An 18,058-nucleotide genomic window follows, 5' to 3' on the forward strand; every position below is an offset into this window, starting at 1 on the left:
GCGCACTTTCACGAAGCGTTTTCGAGCACCGTGCATGCTTTCTGTGGCTTATTTCCTGCGTCGTTCCCACCATTGTGGTCTTAATCGACGTAAGCATGAAGATGCAAAAAACACAATAATCCTTAAATTTCGATTTAAAGCTTTCGTGACTGCAGGGATTAATATTCTTGGTTCTACGTGACTTTACCGAAAGAACCAAGAATAACAAGAATCCTTCTTGGAGCAGACCGTTGCTAAGGTACGCCTTCTGGCTCGTCATCTTCTCCGCGCGCTATTTATCACTTTGAGCATATCTCTTGAACGGCGTGTTGAGGTTGGATTTCGACTGGCTGTTGTGCGCATACTGTATACGTGGCCCAACGCACGCAAAGATGCCACCATCTTTGAACACTGGCCACTGTCATGGCGGATTACAGCACGGTTACCACCTGTCCTGGTTTTCCCAGGATCGTCCTCTTATTGAGGTGGGCTTTAAGCTCACCCGGGAATCTATAAAGTTTTCCCGTAACATCAAAAGTCCCAGTTTTTGTCAGTTGCATAACAAGAACAACCCACTTCGTATATTGGTTTTGCATGTATTTCTCCTCTGTTCTGGTATTGCACGCTATTATTGTTTTCCCCGTGATATGTCCCGTTGTTTTTTATTTATACCTTTGAGAAGTGGCAGCAACCAACCCGAGGTCACAGCATCTCGCATTGAGCAATCACCATTTTGCCCACTCGAATTCACAACTTACAAAGTGAGGTTTTGCAAATTACCTCATAGGCTCCTGTGCATGTGTGTGTGTGTGCGCGCACTACTAACCCGACGGCCCGAGTTCGATTCCCGCTCACGGCCAACACCAGTGACGATTATCTGAACCGGTCATGGGCCTTCCCTAGGTCGACTCAGCCTTAAGTGAGTACCTGGTGCGGTGTGTAGTAAACATTGCCACTGGGGAGACAAAGGCGGTCACCCACCCCCCTCGTGTGCCGTTCCGGCCTTCATAACTGCTCGCGAACAGCACTTGCCCCAACAGTCTGTTAAAGGCTATACGGGGGATCCTTTGTCTTTGTGACAGTTTAGAAAACAGAACCAACTGGCTTGTTGTGTTTCTGATGTGGTCTTTGATTGATCACGTGCCTAAACGTGTTTGGTTAGACGTGTACACAATCGTGGGCACTATTCACACCCTTACATAACAATATTCGAATTGAACAGGTTAATGAGACTGACGGCCAATCGGCCGAAATGTCGACATGTCGCATCTTCTCCATAAGAGTTCAAAAGCGTACGAATTAATATTTTCCGATGAACCTGTTATTTCACGTATATATATATCTTCACAGAAGCAGAAACTTGATGCCTCTTACAGGATTAGCATTGGTTTGTTTGAAATGTAATCTATCGATAATGAATGCATATGCTCGTATGTACACATTCATATTATATTACTGTGCCTTGTATTACTGTATATTTACTGAAAAATAAAGAGTGCTAAACGTTGCGTTTGGTGCACCAAGTGGATCGTTTAAAGTGACCTTTGTGAGTTACAAGTCAATCAATTGTACAGCCCTTTGTCAATCCACTGCTGGATGAATGTCTTCCCCCAACGCTGAATATGACCTCCCCCCACCTTTCCGTAACAGGAGCACATGCACCAATTTTCAACGTTAGGACGGCCCAGCCTACTGCGGCCCGTCGCACATTTGCTGGATGTATTGTGTGAAGCGTTCGTGGATATCACGCGCCCACCGTGGGCACTACTGGCAGGCAAGGGGGGCTGCATTGGCTGGGTCATGTGCCCCCCCCCACACACTTGGCAATCACAAGCCCTGGCAGCTTTTGTTCGGCCAGCCAGAGTGATCCGTTGAGGCGCAGCGGGGATGAAAGGAGCAGGACCTGCAGCCAAGCTCGGCGATTGCCATCGATGTCCGCAGAGAGATGTTTCCTTGAGGAAATGGGTGAGATGTGTTTGGGGAATTGAGGGGAATTGAGTGACATACAAAGACTAATTTGTTTGCGGATTCGTCGCTGCAGTTTTTGCGTCGCGGCGTGCACTTTAAAAATGCGCACGAGGCATCAATTTCCAATGAGTGAGCACCATCGATCCTCCGTACCATCGAGCCCCGTGGACGCCGACACATTTACCGTCGATGCTTTTGACGACTACCCCGTAAGATGACCCTTTTTTTTTTAAGGCCGCATGACCCAAAAAGACCCCATTAGATCGCCTGATGGCCCGGCCGCCTAATTGGGCCAGCCGACTGCCACTCGGCACCGTCGTTTAATTGACCCCAGACTTCGCGCGAAACGGAGCTCTGTCGCGAGCGATAGTCATGAAACCTATTGGCACATATTCTTAGGTTTTTTCGGTAAAGTCACGTAGGTAAAACATCAAAATTAATAAAAATAAAATAAAATAAAAACAAAAACAAAAATCACGACGTTTCGGAGGCAACACAAGTCTCCGTCATCAGGTGGGACCGTCACAGCCGAATTAGCTGCATCAAGCTTCAAAACAAAAATCACGACGTTTCGGAGGCAACACAAGTCTCCGTCATCAGGTGGGACCGTCACAGCCGAATAAGCTGCATCAAGCTTCAAATCTAGAACCTATTGGCACGCGACGTTGTTTTTCGCATTCCGCCTCGTTGGAGGCGTGTGCACACGTAGGGGATTTTTTGTTGTTTGTCGGCAAGCTTTCGTCAATAAACACAAGCGGAGTCGATAACTCGGAGAAACTTTCGGCACTGACTTGGATGTCTCATTTGCATGACTTATCAGCAGGACGTTGGCAGACTTGGCACTGTCAGTATCCAGCGACACTACATGAACCAGTGGGGGTGGAAGTTTGTTCCAAGTGGAGTGAGTGTCGTGGCGTCAGTAACTAATTTTACGCTTTTTTTTCCTTCCACAGTTGTGCTGCACGGCTCTCCGATGAGTTTTCGGGGTGTCGTGCCGCGCGTTTCTCGGCGCGGTGTCCCGACGTTTCGAGGGCAAGGAGCGAGCTTTGCTCAGTCCTGTTGCCGTAGAAGCTCCCGTCGCGTGGAGCGCAGCGTCGGGACACCGCGTAGAACAACACGTCGTGCTATGGCCCGAAAACCCATCGGTGGGCCAGCGAGATAGCAACGTTAAGCCGGATACCACCGACCGCTCGAGCTGGACTCGTATGTTGCATCGCTCGAAAACATTGATGAACGTAATCGGCATAGGTCAAGCTCGCTCTCGTCAACCCACCGTCGACAGAGCAACGCGCTATTCGGGGTGGTGACGCGGCGACGCGGCCCAGCGGTAAGCGAGTTTTGCCCGCTCGTTGCAGGGGTTCGCGGTTCGAATCCGGCAGGCCGCCCTGCTTATTGCTGCGCCGCCTGCTTCGCGGGGGGACGTGAAGGGTCCCGCGAGATCGATCGAAAAGAGCATCGCCATTGTGTACCGAGTGTCGGTCCAACATTTTGAGGCATGAAAAATTACCGGCAAGTTTACTCGACTGGGACTATACACAGCAGCATCGCTCGTCGCTGCGACGCTTCCGCAGACAGAAACACGGGCACATTCCTTCGCGACAGCCCCTCGCGCCGGTGAGAATGGCGCGTATACCAAACGTACTAATTTATTATAAAAGTCCGATAAGAGGAGTTTCTCAACGAGTCGCGAGTTTCGTTCCGACGCCAGCGTTCCATCTCCAACGCCAGGAGGCTCACCAAGTGCAGGCCCTTTCACGTCCTTGGCAGCGCCACCCCCCCCCCCCCCCCGTTGCCACCTGGGTGAACACTTTTTTTTTGGGCGTCGCTTGCGAGGACGCATGGGCACCACGGTTCAGCCTTCGCACAGACTTTTATTTCGATTATTGCAGCAAAAGAGCAGCCACAGTCGTTATATTTCTGTTGACAAAATTGACATTTGTAATCAATAATAACAAAGTATAGTGGTAATTATAATAACATGTGAGGACTCTTCTAAACACTTTTCGTTCAACAATTTAAACATTGTAGATGATTTATTTTAGTGCACACGGTTACTCAACTACAGTTAACAGCGCCAACACAGAGCATGCAACTTAGGGCAGGCCTATGTAGGAACTGTGAAAGGTTAAACGTGGGTTTTTTTCTTTTCTCGATAACGTGTTTTATATGTTCTCGTTTTTTTTTTTTAACAGACGTGATATGTGCAGCCACCGGTTAGACTATCGATTCTCCCTCCAAATCTGGCAGCTCAAAGGGTAACTCATCGCCTGTGTATGACCCGTCCCCTCCCATAACTTTAAAGCCAGTAAGCGTACATTTTATAATACAGTTTGATTTATGATACCATAAGTTTATTGTAATGGCAGGGGACATGCACCGAGTGAGAGAGGGACTGCGGTGATGCCTGCTTACCGCACGCTCGGGTCATTTTATGTTTGCCAGTTTTAAAAACCGCTCCAAAAAGCCGCCCTCGAATTATTCGATGCAGCCGTCGCACCTTCTCGCCACGTTCGGCGTTAGCCATCGACCTCTACGCCTGCCTCCAACCAAAACTGAATTATCTGGGGTTCACCTCTGATACAAAGGTAACTCGACGTAGACGCAATACACGCGGCTGTCACAGGCTTGGTGAGGCTACTCGCCGAGCGTGTGTCTTGTCGGAAATTGGGCTGCACACTTTCACTCTGGCCACAATAATAATAATAACAACGAAGAGGCCACCCAAAGTTAAAACACGAGTCTCGGGAAAATTCAAAAAGCCAACCCCGTAATCTTTCACAGCATCCCGAACGTGTGGCCACATGGAGATGCACGGTGGCTGGTATAGACCACGGACAGACGATTAGAAACAGAACGACACGGAACGTAGCATTCATTTTAGATGAGAAATGAAACCATTTTAATGACGAACAATGCACTCATGTTGCGCAATGATAGCTACAAACTGTACAGCACCACAGACCTCACTGAAGAAAAAAAGAAACCAGAAGCGTAAGCACTGTACTCAAATAAATACATACGTACATAAATATTAGCAAAACGATATAGTTGCGTGGTATTTTTTTTTAAATTTAGTTTAAAATGGCTTACCCATCATCGATGTCACTAACCGCTATGCACCAACTCTGCGTACTTCGGAATGCAACACGCGCGGGATATTGTTCGTGGCTAAAGTTTCGTTTCGGTTGGAAGGAGCTGCACACGCGTCTACTTGACACGTTTGGTAGCGGAGAAGCAATCGAGGGGGAAAGTAAAATCTAGAAGGGCCCCCCCCCCCCCCCCCGTGATTCAGTGGAGACCCAAGGGGCAGTCCTGAAAGTTGCGAATTTTGTGGCCATCAACTGGACTTTGTGAACGTCCTTTGTCCCAAATACTCGGTGTCCTTGGCGAGGTTTGAATCGTTGCCTTTTTTAAATTCTTCCCCGTCATGCCATGAAGCAACACGAGTGGTGCCAGGCTTGGATCAGTGCGAGTCAGTTTGAGGTTTCCGTAACCTTTGAGAGCCAGACATTGTATAACTTTCCTTACCTCTCTGATGCAAAATTAACTGATCTGAGTAAGGTGGCTCTTTTTTTTAGGCAAAGAATCCAGGCGAGGTTAGGAGGTATTGGGAGCGAGGAGGGTTGGTCAAAAGGTATATAATGATGTTAACATGTTTAAATATATTTTTTATATATGTCCCGGTATATGTTTTGCATTGAGATTTTACACTATCCTCACTCATTTTCAGTCCAATTTTCAATTTATCCAATGTCTCCCTTGCTGAAGTTTATTAATTGTCTCAATTGGCCATTTCCTGGTAAAATTAAAAGCCACCGACTTACCGTCATTTGGCCCTGTGACATAAAAACAACAACAACCCTCAACCAGCTCTCTCGGCTCAGGAAAGTTAGTTAGGCTTCGTGATTAACAGGCCTAATGCAACCGTGACCTGCTTTTCGAATCCATGGGAACCAGCTGGCCCAGTTCCAATCAATCCCTGGCCAACATCCCCTTGCTCTGTTTGACGCAGCTGTTTGCAAGATAGTGTAGTGCTGTCTGTGATCACTGATTGAAGGGACCCTGTATGTATATATTGATCGATATCCCAGCCGGGGGATGGGGGGTACTGGTGTCGAGATTAAGTAGTGTTGCTCTGTGATTGTTCGGACGAAGGACACGATATATCGATCGCTGATTGAAGGACACAACATTGGTCACGTGGACAGGATATTTGTTGCTATTTTTGTGGCAGCACGCGGGTGGGGGGGGGATGTGCATTCGTGATCTTTGTCACTCTACCTGGAACACCTTTATTACGACCTTCTGAGCTGCTTCCTCTCGCAAACCTGCCTTTGGTTATGACGTTTACTGCTCGGATGGTCACTCAGGAGTGGGTTCTGTTCGCAGCCTGGACTCTGCAACAGGTTAATGTTTTGTAAGGCGACTGCCAATTTGTTTGTCCAGTTGGTCCTTATATGAGTGGGCTCATTGAGCATAGGTTTAAAAAAAAGGATTTTTGAGAATCAACGTTGTCAGTGGTGCTGGGCGCTGCTGTTGATGTTTTGCTCAGAGCGATAAAGGGGCACCTGTATTACTGCTATATTTATTTTACGAAGTGGTGTTTGTGGATGGCAGTGCAGCAAGTAGTGCAGTGTTTTCTGATTGGATCCGATTTTGGGAATCCTGCATTTCTTCCACAGGCACAAATAATCAACGGGACAGACATCCCTAGTATGACCATCCAAAACATCTTGGAGAGACTTAGCGAGCCTTACGTGGCTAAAAGGCCGATAACTAATCATATAATAATTACTATAAGCATTAATTGAACACTAATTTACTCCCCTTTGCTAATCAATGGCAGAGCGAAGGCCTCCCCATGCCGTGTCAGTCACGCACAGAGTTCAGCAGCCTCCATCCGGGTACCTGGCTGCTCCTAGCTGTCTCATGCACATAGCCTGCATCTGTTATTGACATTTACATATATATATGTTTTGCCTCAACCAGACTTACGCTCAGATTTGCGACATTAGACCGGATTTGAATCCGCATCGGGCATGCGGTAAATTGTATCCCTGGTGCAGAGCGTTAACTGACAAGCCGGGGTTAGAGGGGCAAGCTCATAACGGGCGTCGCGGGGACGTCAAGAGGACGGGGTAGCTGGGACAAAGACGCACAAAACATCGCGCACTTCAACGGTACTCAGTCGAGAAAGCAAATAGCTGTGCACATCACGCGGGGGAAATGAATAAACCCAAAGCGAAGCTACGTTTCCATAAAAATGTGAGACGAGTCAGTGCCCAGTGTTGAGTGAAGAAAACAAATCCTACATGCCTATATTTAATGTTTTTAATTTAATCACGTACAACACCTTGGGAGCACATGAATATTTTTGTATTCCATAAAAGTACGTTTCTGGCAGAGCATCGTGTCGGCAGACTCATTTTTTTGTTATATATATGACAGACAAGCAGTTAGAAAATCCTGTCAAGTAAAAAAAAAAGTTCTCCCTCGCAAGAGACTTGTTGGCTCACAACTTGTTTTAAATAAAGCCTCCAAATGACTGATGGCTCGATAGGCTGCGATTAGAATTTACACCCTGGATTTTAATTTGACCTTTGGAGCCTGACAGCCACAACATTTTGATGGGAACGCAGTTTACACATTCAACCGATCACTGCAGCCGTGTGCAGCGCGGGAGAGCGATTACGCCGTACGCACTCGGGGGTACGCGCACACACGCTTAATATCATGAGACGTCACGATCGCAAACGGCGGGGTGCAGAAAGAAGCCTCGCGGCCATATGGAACATCCTATCCCCGGGTGCTGCAATAACAAGCACCACATTTAGGTGGAAACGGCATCGGAGTGCGGTCTCCCAAGCAAGCGTGGTTCTCAAGCCTGGCATTTCAGAGCCTGCACACGGGCTCGGATTAAGGTCACTCTGGGCCCTGCGCCAGGGCCTATTTGTCTTATGGCGGCCCACCGTACTACCAATGGCTCAAGGTCCTGCTGCCACCCACCCCACGCACGCGTTTTTGCGCCTGTCCCGTGTAGGGTCCAGAGGCAATTACAGCCTCATGGCTTCTGGATAATGAATCGGGCCCTCACGGTGGCCGGGTTTCGCCTCGGGGTCTTGATCTCACACCTTAGGTCTGTGGCCAGCAGTGGGCTGTGCTGTTTGTCGGGGCTCCACGGAGGAGTGGGGCCTCTTGTGCCTCTGAGAAGGCCCCCCTTGACGTGACGGGTAATCCGGGCCTGCCTGCGTGATTTGTTGTTGTTGTTGTTGTCGCTGCGCCCTCACACCGCTCGCTAAGCGCGAGGTGGTTGTGTAGAGGGTCGCCTCGGTAGACCTTTTCCAATGTGAAAGCATAGAGCACAGGGTCACACGTCTATCATAGAGCCAATAAACAGCAAGCGTGTTGTCATATATAATCTTAACACGGATTAAATCTACCGGGTAATACGTACATCGTCGTAATTTTTTAAAGCATTTTTTTTTGTTGTTGTTAAAGTTATGTAATAAAAACCTTTTTTTTCTTCTCGTGTGGCAATTATTTTATATATATTTTTAAATTTTCTTTTAAACATCGACAGTAAAGGGGCTTTAGGTTTCATACAAGGGAAGCACAACGGACATGCCTTATGATCACACTGGAGACATCATATATTCATGCTATATCTACACCTAAAACAGCGGGAATGGGCTTTGGGCTGGCCAGGAACGACTGTGTGATCAGTCACCCCCGAGCAGGACGGCGGGAAAGAGGTCCGTGATCGAATAAACATCGGTAATGAAACAACAGAGATGTAGTCCCAAGCACACACAGCCATCATCATCATCAGCATCATCGCCACCGACGTGTCAACGGCGGGCGGGGAGGGGGGCAGCGTACGGCATGAGCACAAGGAACAGGGCTTGACGTGAACAACAAGGGAGCGTTTATATACAAAACACCAAACAGGAACGAGGGCTAGCGTCGTATACAGGTATAGGTGGGTGGGGGGGGGGCGGTGGAGGCGCCTGTGAACGAGGAAGGGTATTATATTGTATCTACAGTGTCTCACTGAGCGGTTTGCTGTGCAGGAGAGGTCGGGGAGGGGTTGGGGACATCACACGGACGACGACGACGACACACAAACCGACGTTTTAACAGCGCCGCGCGAACTATGGGACCTGCGCTCCACCGTGCGGTCCGCGGAGGAGATTCCACGCGGCGTGCCGCCGAGGAGAATGGCTTAGCGCCACGACTTTGAACATGCACACGAAACGAACAAAACGGACAAACAAAACAATTGTTGCGCATGCGTGGCGGGGCGAAGGTTTGGGGGGTCTGGGGTGGGTGGGTGGGTGGGGGGGCTCGGAAGCAAGGGGGGGGGGGGCAGGGTGGCGCAAAGGTGGGGCAGCTGCGGAGCGATCGGGGTTGGGGTTGATGTCGCGTGGTAAGGAGCTGGCTGCCCGGCGGAGTGGCTGGAAGGTGAGGTGAGGAACAGGAGGAGGATGAGGAGGGCTTTTGGTGGAGGATTAGCCCAAGCCTTAGTTGTGCACAAACATGAAACGAAGAAACAGACAACGACAACGATAACCGGCCGTTCGCCACTTAGTGGCGGTGGCGTCACCACGGCGCTTGTGCCAGCTCAGGTGCACCTCGAGGTACGAACATACACGCGCACGCACGCACGCACGTGGCCTGCGTGCCATGGTGAACTTTTGGATAAATATCCAGATGGTCGAGGAAAATATAGGCGTCAAGGTGACACCGTTGCTTGCTTGGCTAATAAGGCAAGGCGCAGCAGAGTTGTTTTTTGTTAAGGCGGGTTCACACCCCCAGCGATCAGTTGCATATCGAACGAGTTTGTCGTGGACGTCTCTGCGACCGAGAGCGATTTTGGGTTGCGCGACTGATCTGCCCGGGGTCGCGGCCTCGCCTCTAGGCAGGCGATTGCGGTGACCTCCGCGTCTGCCTCCGAGTTCACCAGCAGCGCGGTGTCGCTAGGCACGCAGACACGCGGGACGAGCACACGCACGCACATGTAAACACACACACGCACGCACATGTAAACACACACATGCACGCACATGTAAACACACACACACACACACGCATAAACAAACATACACACGCACGCATAAACAAACACATACGCATAAACACGCATTCATAAACACAAACACACGCATAAACACACAAAAAAGACAAAGATCCCCGTGTAGCCTGTGACAGACTGTTGGGTCAAGTGCTGTTAGCGAGCACCTATGAAGGCCGGCAACACCACGCCCGGCCGCCTTTGTCTCCCCAGTGGCGATGTTTACACACCGCACTAGGTACTCATTTGAGGCTGAGTCGACCTAGAGGAGGCCCAGGACCGGTTCAGATAATTGTCACTGATTTTGACCGTGAGCGGAAATTGAACTCGGGTCGCCAGGTTCGTAGCGCAGCACTAACCACTACACTACCGCTACTCCCACACACACACACATAAACACAAACACATTAACACACACACATTAACACACATAAACACACCCATTAACACACACACATGAAGACACATGGACTTAAATAAATACACTTAAATAAACACACACACATGAATACACAAAAACACATCTAAATAAACACGCATAAACACACGTACATAAACACACCGAAACAAACACACACACATAAACAAACACAAAAACAAACACATAAACAAACACACGTAAAGACACACAAACAGTAAAAGCCGCCATTCGCCACCAAGTGGCGGTGACGTCAGCACGGCGCGTGTGCCAGGCTAGGTGCACCTTGAATTGCACACAAAGTACATGAATTACAAACACAAAGACAGACACACAAAGACACACACACGCACGCGTGTGCACAATGAAGAGCGTCTCTCCGGCGGGTGCCAGTGACGCGGAGCAGGGCAGCCCCCCCCCCCAGGGTGGCGGGACGCGCATGAATTGATGATGAGAATGGGGGGGGAGGGGGGCACGGAGTTGGCAGGGAGTGGGAGGGGGGCACGGAGTTGGCAGGGAGTGGGGGGCGTTCCGGGGCAAAAGGCAGAGGGACGGGGGAACACGACGAGCAAGGGCAGAGCAGGTGAAGGTCAGGGTGGGATCAAGATTGCCGTGTTCTGGCAAGCGGTGGGTGGTGGTGGTGGTGGTGGTGTTGGTCTGGGAGAGACGGACACCGTTGACTTAAGCCGGAGTAGCTAAGCGGGGGGGGGGGGGGGGGGTGAGGGTCATAATTCGCGAGGGGGTCACTTCTTGCTGCCTAGGCTCGCGTCCACCTCCTCCTCGGGCTTGAGGGTGTGCCACTGGGCGATGGGCCGCCGAGGGTTTGCCAGCATGTCGGACCAGTGCCGCAGCTCCGTGCCGGACGCGTTGCAGCCCACGAAGAGCTTGCCGATGGCCTCGTTCTTGCCCAGCTTGTCGTAGTCCAGCACCGTGACCACCACCTGCACTTTCTGTGGATGGGGAGAGGAGGTGGAGGACGAGGTTAGCGCCCCTCTCGGCCGTGCGGACGGGATGGACTGAGGCGTGGGCGAGGTTGTGGTCAAGCGTTGTGCGTTCTGGAGCGTTGAAGTTGGGGACGGTGGTGGTGGTGGCGGTGGCGGTGGTGGCGGCGGTGGTGGTGGTGGCGGTGGTAGTAGCGGTGGTGGTGGTGGCTGGGCAGGTTAGGGATGGAGATCTGTACGCGGAGACGCCGGTGCAAGTTGGAGCGCAACGCGGTTGACTGCCTGTGAATGTGTCTGTGGGGTGTGCGCGTGCTGACTGTGTGTGTGTAGGGTGCTGACTGTGTGTGTGTGTGTAGGGTGCTGACTGTGTGTGTGTGTATGGTGCTGACTGTGTGTGTCGGGTTCTGACTGTGTGGATGTGTGTAGGGTGCTGACTGTATATGTGCGCTGACCGTGTGAATGTGTATGCAGACTGTGCGTGTGCGTCTTTGTTGAACACGAGTGCAAAATGTTGTGGCTTAGCCAAATCTAAAATTGTGGAGGTGCTGTCCAGACACCCACTTACAGCCACAGTGACTGTGGCCCAGACGTGGGTCGCGGGGTTATGCTGGTTGGGTAGCAGCAGTGAAGAGGGATGGGCAGCAACACATTGTGAAGAAAAATGATTACATGGCCAAAAACTGTGTGCGGCGAGGCACACGCCTGTAATTCTGTTCTCGTGTATGACAGCAACGCGCTCAGAGGCTGATTGCTAATGTCCAAGTCTGGTAGCCACGATAGGTCATCTAGAGAGAGAGAGTTCGGGTCGTATTGCTTGCTATTCCCTCTTCATTGAAGGAGCACAGACTACATCAGTTTACTATTTGGTCGATAGTTTGGGTTGCATGGCCAGAGTCGCATTGTGGCTCGTGTCTTTAATTCTACATTTATGAAGGAGATATATGCATCGGCCTGTCGATGTTCTTCTGACAGCGGTGTTTTTTTTAGGAGGAATGTCAAAGCCAGGCAGTTGTGATGTTTGGGTCTCAAATGAGGAGTTTATTCTGGACACCCACGTTGTTAACATCTCGCCACCGTGGCACCGACACGGTTTTGCTTGGACCGTAAGGGTGCCACGGTGGCTGGGAGATGTTAACTACCTCGCCTGGTAGACAGGAGGTCGTGGGTTCGATTCCGACTGAGACCCAAGAATATTCAACATGTGTCATTCGGTAAAGTCACGTAGATAGGTTAAAAGAACATAACAAAATAACAAAACACTACGACGTTTCGATCGCAACACAAGCAATCGTCATCAGAAGATGGAGACGACGATTGCTTGTGTTGCGATCGAAACGTCGTAGTTTTTTGTTATTTTGTTATTTTCTTTTAACCTATCTACGTGACTTTACCAAATAACCCAAGCATATGAATTCCTGCAGTCACGAAAGCTTTAAGTCAAGATTACACTTGTTGTATATTTGGAGTTTGCATGCTTTACTCGTCGTCCTGTTGATTTTTCTCCGGATCCTTCGGTTTTCCCCTCCACATTAAGAAACATGCGTTCGGAGTATTTGGCTGCTATACATTTCAACGTAACCCACTTCGTTGAGCTATCATTTGTGGCGAGGTCACTTGTGAAAAAGATCTATATAGCTCAGTGGGCCTTACCTCGTAAAATAAAATATGCTTAATAGTTTAGATTTCATAAGCTGGCGTTGCCGGTGAACTGCTAACAGTTTAGTTTTTAGTTCCACTCTGTTCGCCAGCGTTATTGCGGATCTTTGAATCCAGATATGAGCATTAAGTGCTAGACGCCTGTGGCCAACGTTCTGGATGACTGATTGGTGCTTCGCGTAGCGACATTATGTGTGCCAGACTTACAAATCGCAGAGTTATTCAAATAGCCAGCAGATGGCAGTACAGAAAGTACAACAATGATTCATTAAATAGGTAAATGAATCTGCTTTGGCATTGAAATAAAATAAAACAATGTCGTGCCAACAACCAATGGGCTTTCCGGAGTAATGTTGTTCAGTCGCATTTATTTAAACTTTGGAAACGCTGGAGAGGTTTTAACTTTGATCAATCTCGTCAGCATGGCATGGCCTGTGGAATAAAAGGCCGGATATTAGAATCAATTGCCATCCATGGACACTCTGTAGCTCCAAGTCACATTGGACAGACTGCAACGTGGAGTTTGCTGACCCGTGTGGACAGTGTACAGCCCCCTGTCTCAATACACTGCTGGAGGATGTATTTGACCATACTTCACCACGCCGGTCAGTGAGGGCTGGTGAAAGCAGGGTGATTAGATAATGGAGCATAGTACATCTATGGATTTTGCAGGACTGCTCGCTTTCGGCAGAGCACTGCCCTCAAGTAGCCAAGAACACCTGTTTTAAGCACGGTTGTCGACAATCCAAGCTCTAACCAGGCTCAAAGCTGCTTAGCTTCTGGGATCTGACGAGGCTGAGCACATTCCAGGTGATAGACATTCTCCGGGTCCTCCGGTTTTCCCTCGACGTTTAGAATCAACGTGCATTTAGAGTATTTGACTGATATCAATGTCCACGTGAATAAGCCACTTCGTTCAGCTATCATTTGTGGCCAGGCCGCTTCTGAAAAAGAGCTACGTAGCTCAGTGGGCCTTACCTGTTTAAATAAACAAAAATTGTAGTTTAGTTATAGATACGCTCCTCAATACGTGTGGGTTTTCTCTAGATTTTCCAGTGTTCTCCTACCCCCCCAAACCGTTTTTGATAAGGAATTGGCTGAACATGCCAAGCAGGCCCTGGTGAAAATGTCTTGGGACCGTGTGAGCTTTTCCAGGACAGATTCGATTTATTCTAATAAAAGTTGCCTGCGTAATGGCTTCTTCCTACATGAAATGTAGACATTAGCATCCGTTTATTTGCACAGGCAGATCTCTCAGTCGGTGGTGTGTAAGGGAGCAAGAGGGCAGAACGTCAGCTGAAGTCGTAGCTATCGTTTGCGGGATGCGTCACTGCTGAATGAAGTTGTACAAACGAGTGGATTTGGACGATAAAGAGTGGGAAAGGAACCAAGGGAGACTCTGCAATGTCCGGCCGGGATCTAAAATCATTCGCTACACCAATATCTAGATATAAAAAAATATATATTCTTCACATTTGTGTTGGATATAATTTTTGTATTACATTGAAGTGTTTATAAATTACATGGAAATTTAGTAAAAACAAACACCATGAATACGACTGGTTTCGCCTGCCGTAATTGTTCCTGTTATTGCAACATGTTTATTGGTGCTTCAAATGTTACCCTATTTATAACCTTCTTATTTGTTGCTATGGTGCCTTAGGGTTGTGCAATGATATTTTAATACCAGCATGTTTTCCACGCAGGACCAAACCTTTTTTTTACCCTGCTGTAATGTGGAATTGCATAATAAATACATAAAAATGAGCAGCGGTTATAATTAAATTTGTGTATTAAACCACACGGGATATCTAATTTACATAATTGGCTACAATGGGACCCCACAGAAAGCGTTTATAATTAGGGTCGTGTGCGGGTCACCCTGTCAAGGTCACGGGAGTCACGCGTTAGGAGCTCTGTGCGCCGTGATTAATGTTTATACATTTTCCCGACAAAGGGCCGCACTCAACTCACACGCACTCACACGCGCGCGCGCGCGCCGCGTTTACTGGCACGCGCAAGTGCCACGGTCGGCATTGCCGGCGCTCTCTCAGCAACATCCTCGTGGCTCTCGTAATGAATGAGTTCTGCCGCTGCGGCGGGCTTAATGATGTGTTTTCCTTTATTCCAAATCTGCGTAATTGTTAGCTGGAATCGCCGCGCCGCGGTCGACAGAGTGGCTGCGTGGTGAACCCCAACGAAACGAGTTTGATTACCGGTCACGGCCGATATCGATGGCGAGTGATACCTCACACAGTTGTGCTCCTCCCCCCCCCACCCCGAACCTCTCCCACTTGCCCAGCCCGCACTGTTCAGTGTGGTGAAGTATGGTAAGAATAAACATGACTTACATAGCCCGAGGTAGGAGTCTAGCGGTGGCTTGGCAAAGATTGTTATTTATTATTTATGAGTTCACGTATTCATACTCTTTGGTTATTTCGGTAAAGTCACGTAGGGTATGAAATAAAATAGATTAAATCACGACGTTTTGATCGCAACACAAGCGACAGTAATCAGATGGAACAGACACAGCTGACATAGGAGAAAAGCTGCTGCAACAAGAGTTTATATCGGATCTTGGTGGGCTCAACCCAATGGTAATCACCCACGTGACTTTACCGAAAGAACCAAGAAGACGAATCCCTGCAGTCACGAAAGCTTTAAATCGAAATTTATGTATTGTTGTTAAGTCGCGTGGCACTTTGGTTCGAGGGTTTGCCTCGCAACTATCGTCTTGCGTATAGTCTTGCAGATAGGCAAATCTGGGTTGCTAAAATTTGAACCTCTTTGTGGGAGGTCAGCAGTGGATCATTTTTTGCAATGTTGGGCTCCCCACCACGAACTCAGGGTCATTGCTGGTGATGAGTGTGTCACTGTTTTGCTCATGCGATTGTTTTGTACATCTAGCCAAAGAAAATATTCCACAAAGTATGTAATTCCAGTTATAAATTTCAATTGCATATACAGTTATTCCAGAAACTATATATATAAGATAATAGGCTGGGCCCATGTGTTTTACGGGGTATCTGAGTTTTATTTAATTTCGGGCGGAAATGAGACAATTTTTTGACGAAAGAGACTGAGCTCAATATCTGTGCAAACTCTGCCTTTAAGTCGACACATCAAGAAGGCACAATTTGTGTATGCAATCAGAGATGTCATTCACTCTGCAAGTTGATTTCTGTTTTTTAACACTTCACGACGGACGGGCACTCTTTTTTAAAATTTGTTGACAGTCCAACCAAGATATCGAGCACCACCCTGGTAACGCTTCCAAAGGTTGTTTCCCTGCTCAAATGAGTGGCTAACATGCAAACAAAAACATGCTCTGGTCATATATGCACTGCCTTTCAAACTGACTGTTCCAGCAAAATAATAAAGAATGTACATACCTATGTGAATCCACTAGTCGATATGAAGGCCTTCCCCACACACCAATGGCAGTCATTAGCATTGTTTAACCATACTTCGCCGTGTTGGTCAGTGTGGATTGGTGAAGGGGAAACCTAGCAGCTGTTATATCACTCGCCATTCAAATTGGCCGTAGCCGGGAATCAAACTCGGGTCACTTGGTCCATAATGCTGTGCACTACCACTCCACCCAGGTAATGCATACTGCAGTATTACAATATATAATATTAACAATAATCAAATCACACACTGATAAACAGTAATATTCTGCACGCCCATGCTGTACGTACGTTCATGACTGCATGGACGCGGAACGGTGGCGCTCATTGCATGATGAACCTGTTGACCTAAGTGTGCTTCCTGGACAGGGCTGTGAACATCCCTTCACCAAGTAGCACTGACCAGAGTGGTGAAGTATGGACACAACAAAGAAAACTAACCTGCATGAGGCCATCGGCGGTTGAATGAAAAACGGTTGGAATTTCTTTTTTTTAGTATAATTTACCAATTTGCTTGATTTTCACACATTAGCCAAAGATTATACTCCTGCATCCGTGCATTAATGTGTGGGCATGTAATTGGTGTATTAATTCAATTCAAAACATTTTGGTACAAAATACTAATAATAATTACACGCTAATTGACAAACGCTCATAAAGTGAGCACCCAACGAATCTAACATGAAAAATGTGATTAAGAACAATTGATCGTAATTGATTAAACGCTACAAGGATCATTGCTGGGTCTGGTTGAGGCAGCATTCTTTAAGAACCCTCAAGCTCGTCAACATTTAATTGTTGCTTTAATGAGATTTTGTTGGAGACGCAAAGATTGCTTTTGCCCTCATTTGCATTCGGCACATCATGGCCAGTTGCGCCGAATGTGGGCCACGTCCTTTGTTTAGAAACCCCCAAAAAATAAGCCACTTCAAGGAGGTGGACAGGTGAGGGCAGGGCGGGCGCTAGCGGCGTGCTGGGGTAGGCCAGCCCTGCACCACCAAATGTCTCTTTGGGGCCCTGACACCAAGGTCACTTTTCCTTAGCGGTGTATCATCAACTGTTATTGTGCCCTCCCCCCCCACCCACAGGTCGACTGCCCCCCCCCCCCGATCCGAGAGGAGCTGGAGCCAGGCCTGCCAGGTGGCTGGGTGGCTTAGGGGTCAGAGCATTGAGCTGGCACTGGGCGCTCAAGGAGAGCGAGTTTGATGGTCTCAGCATGATTGCCCATGACTGCACACTAACAAATGGCCCGCTGTATATGCTTGCACTCTTCACTCGTTCACGCTTTGTCATATGATTGGCAAGATTTCAGCTCTGAGACTTTAAAATGTGGTTTAATTGCCGCGCGGCGAACAGCTCTCTGCGGCAAGGTGTCTGGGAAAGTGTGGCGTCTTCGGTGTGAATAACAGAGATTCCTCGATGGGATCTCAGATGTAGTTCTGTGATTTCCCTTTCTGCGGTCCGTTCCCTAATATGGGGTGATACAGTGCTCTTGAGAATCTCTGAATGAAACATTCAGCTCACGACGTGTAGCTAAGAGCAGCATTTAGAACAAAAGTTCGAAAAGGGCATTTTGTTAAGTGAATAAAAACACACCGTTTCTCCATTGATCCCT

General features: G+C 48.4%; 1 protein-coding gene across 1 annotated transcript in view; it reads right to left on the bottom strand.

Moving 5' to 3' along the window:
- Positions 1-11,143: 11,143 nt before the first annotated feature.
- The window catches only part of LOC144718685 (synaptotagmin-2-like), a 90,158-nt gene continuing 83,243 nt past the window's right edge, over positions 11,144-18,058 (bottom strand). Inside the window, exon 8 of the mRNA XM_078594136.1 lies at positions 11,144-11,386. Coding sequence (XP_078450262.1) covers positions 11,180-11,386 — 207 coding nt within the window. The 3' untranslated portion in view covers positions 11,144-11,179. The remainder of the gene's footprint in view (positions 11,387-18,058) is intronic.

Source organism: Lampetra planeri, chromosome 5 (genome assembly GCF_965212315.1).
Source record: "Lampetra planeri chromosome 5, kcLamPlan1.2.h2, whole genome shotgun sequence".
NCBI classification, from domain to species: Eukaryota; Metazoa; Chordata; class Hyperoartia; order Petromyzontiformes; family Petromyzontidae; genus Lampetra; species Lampetra planeri.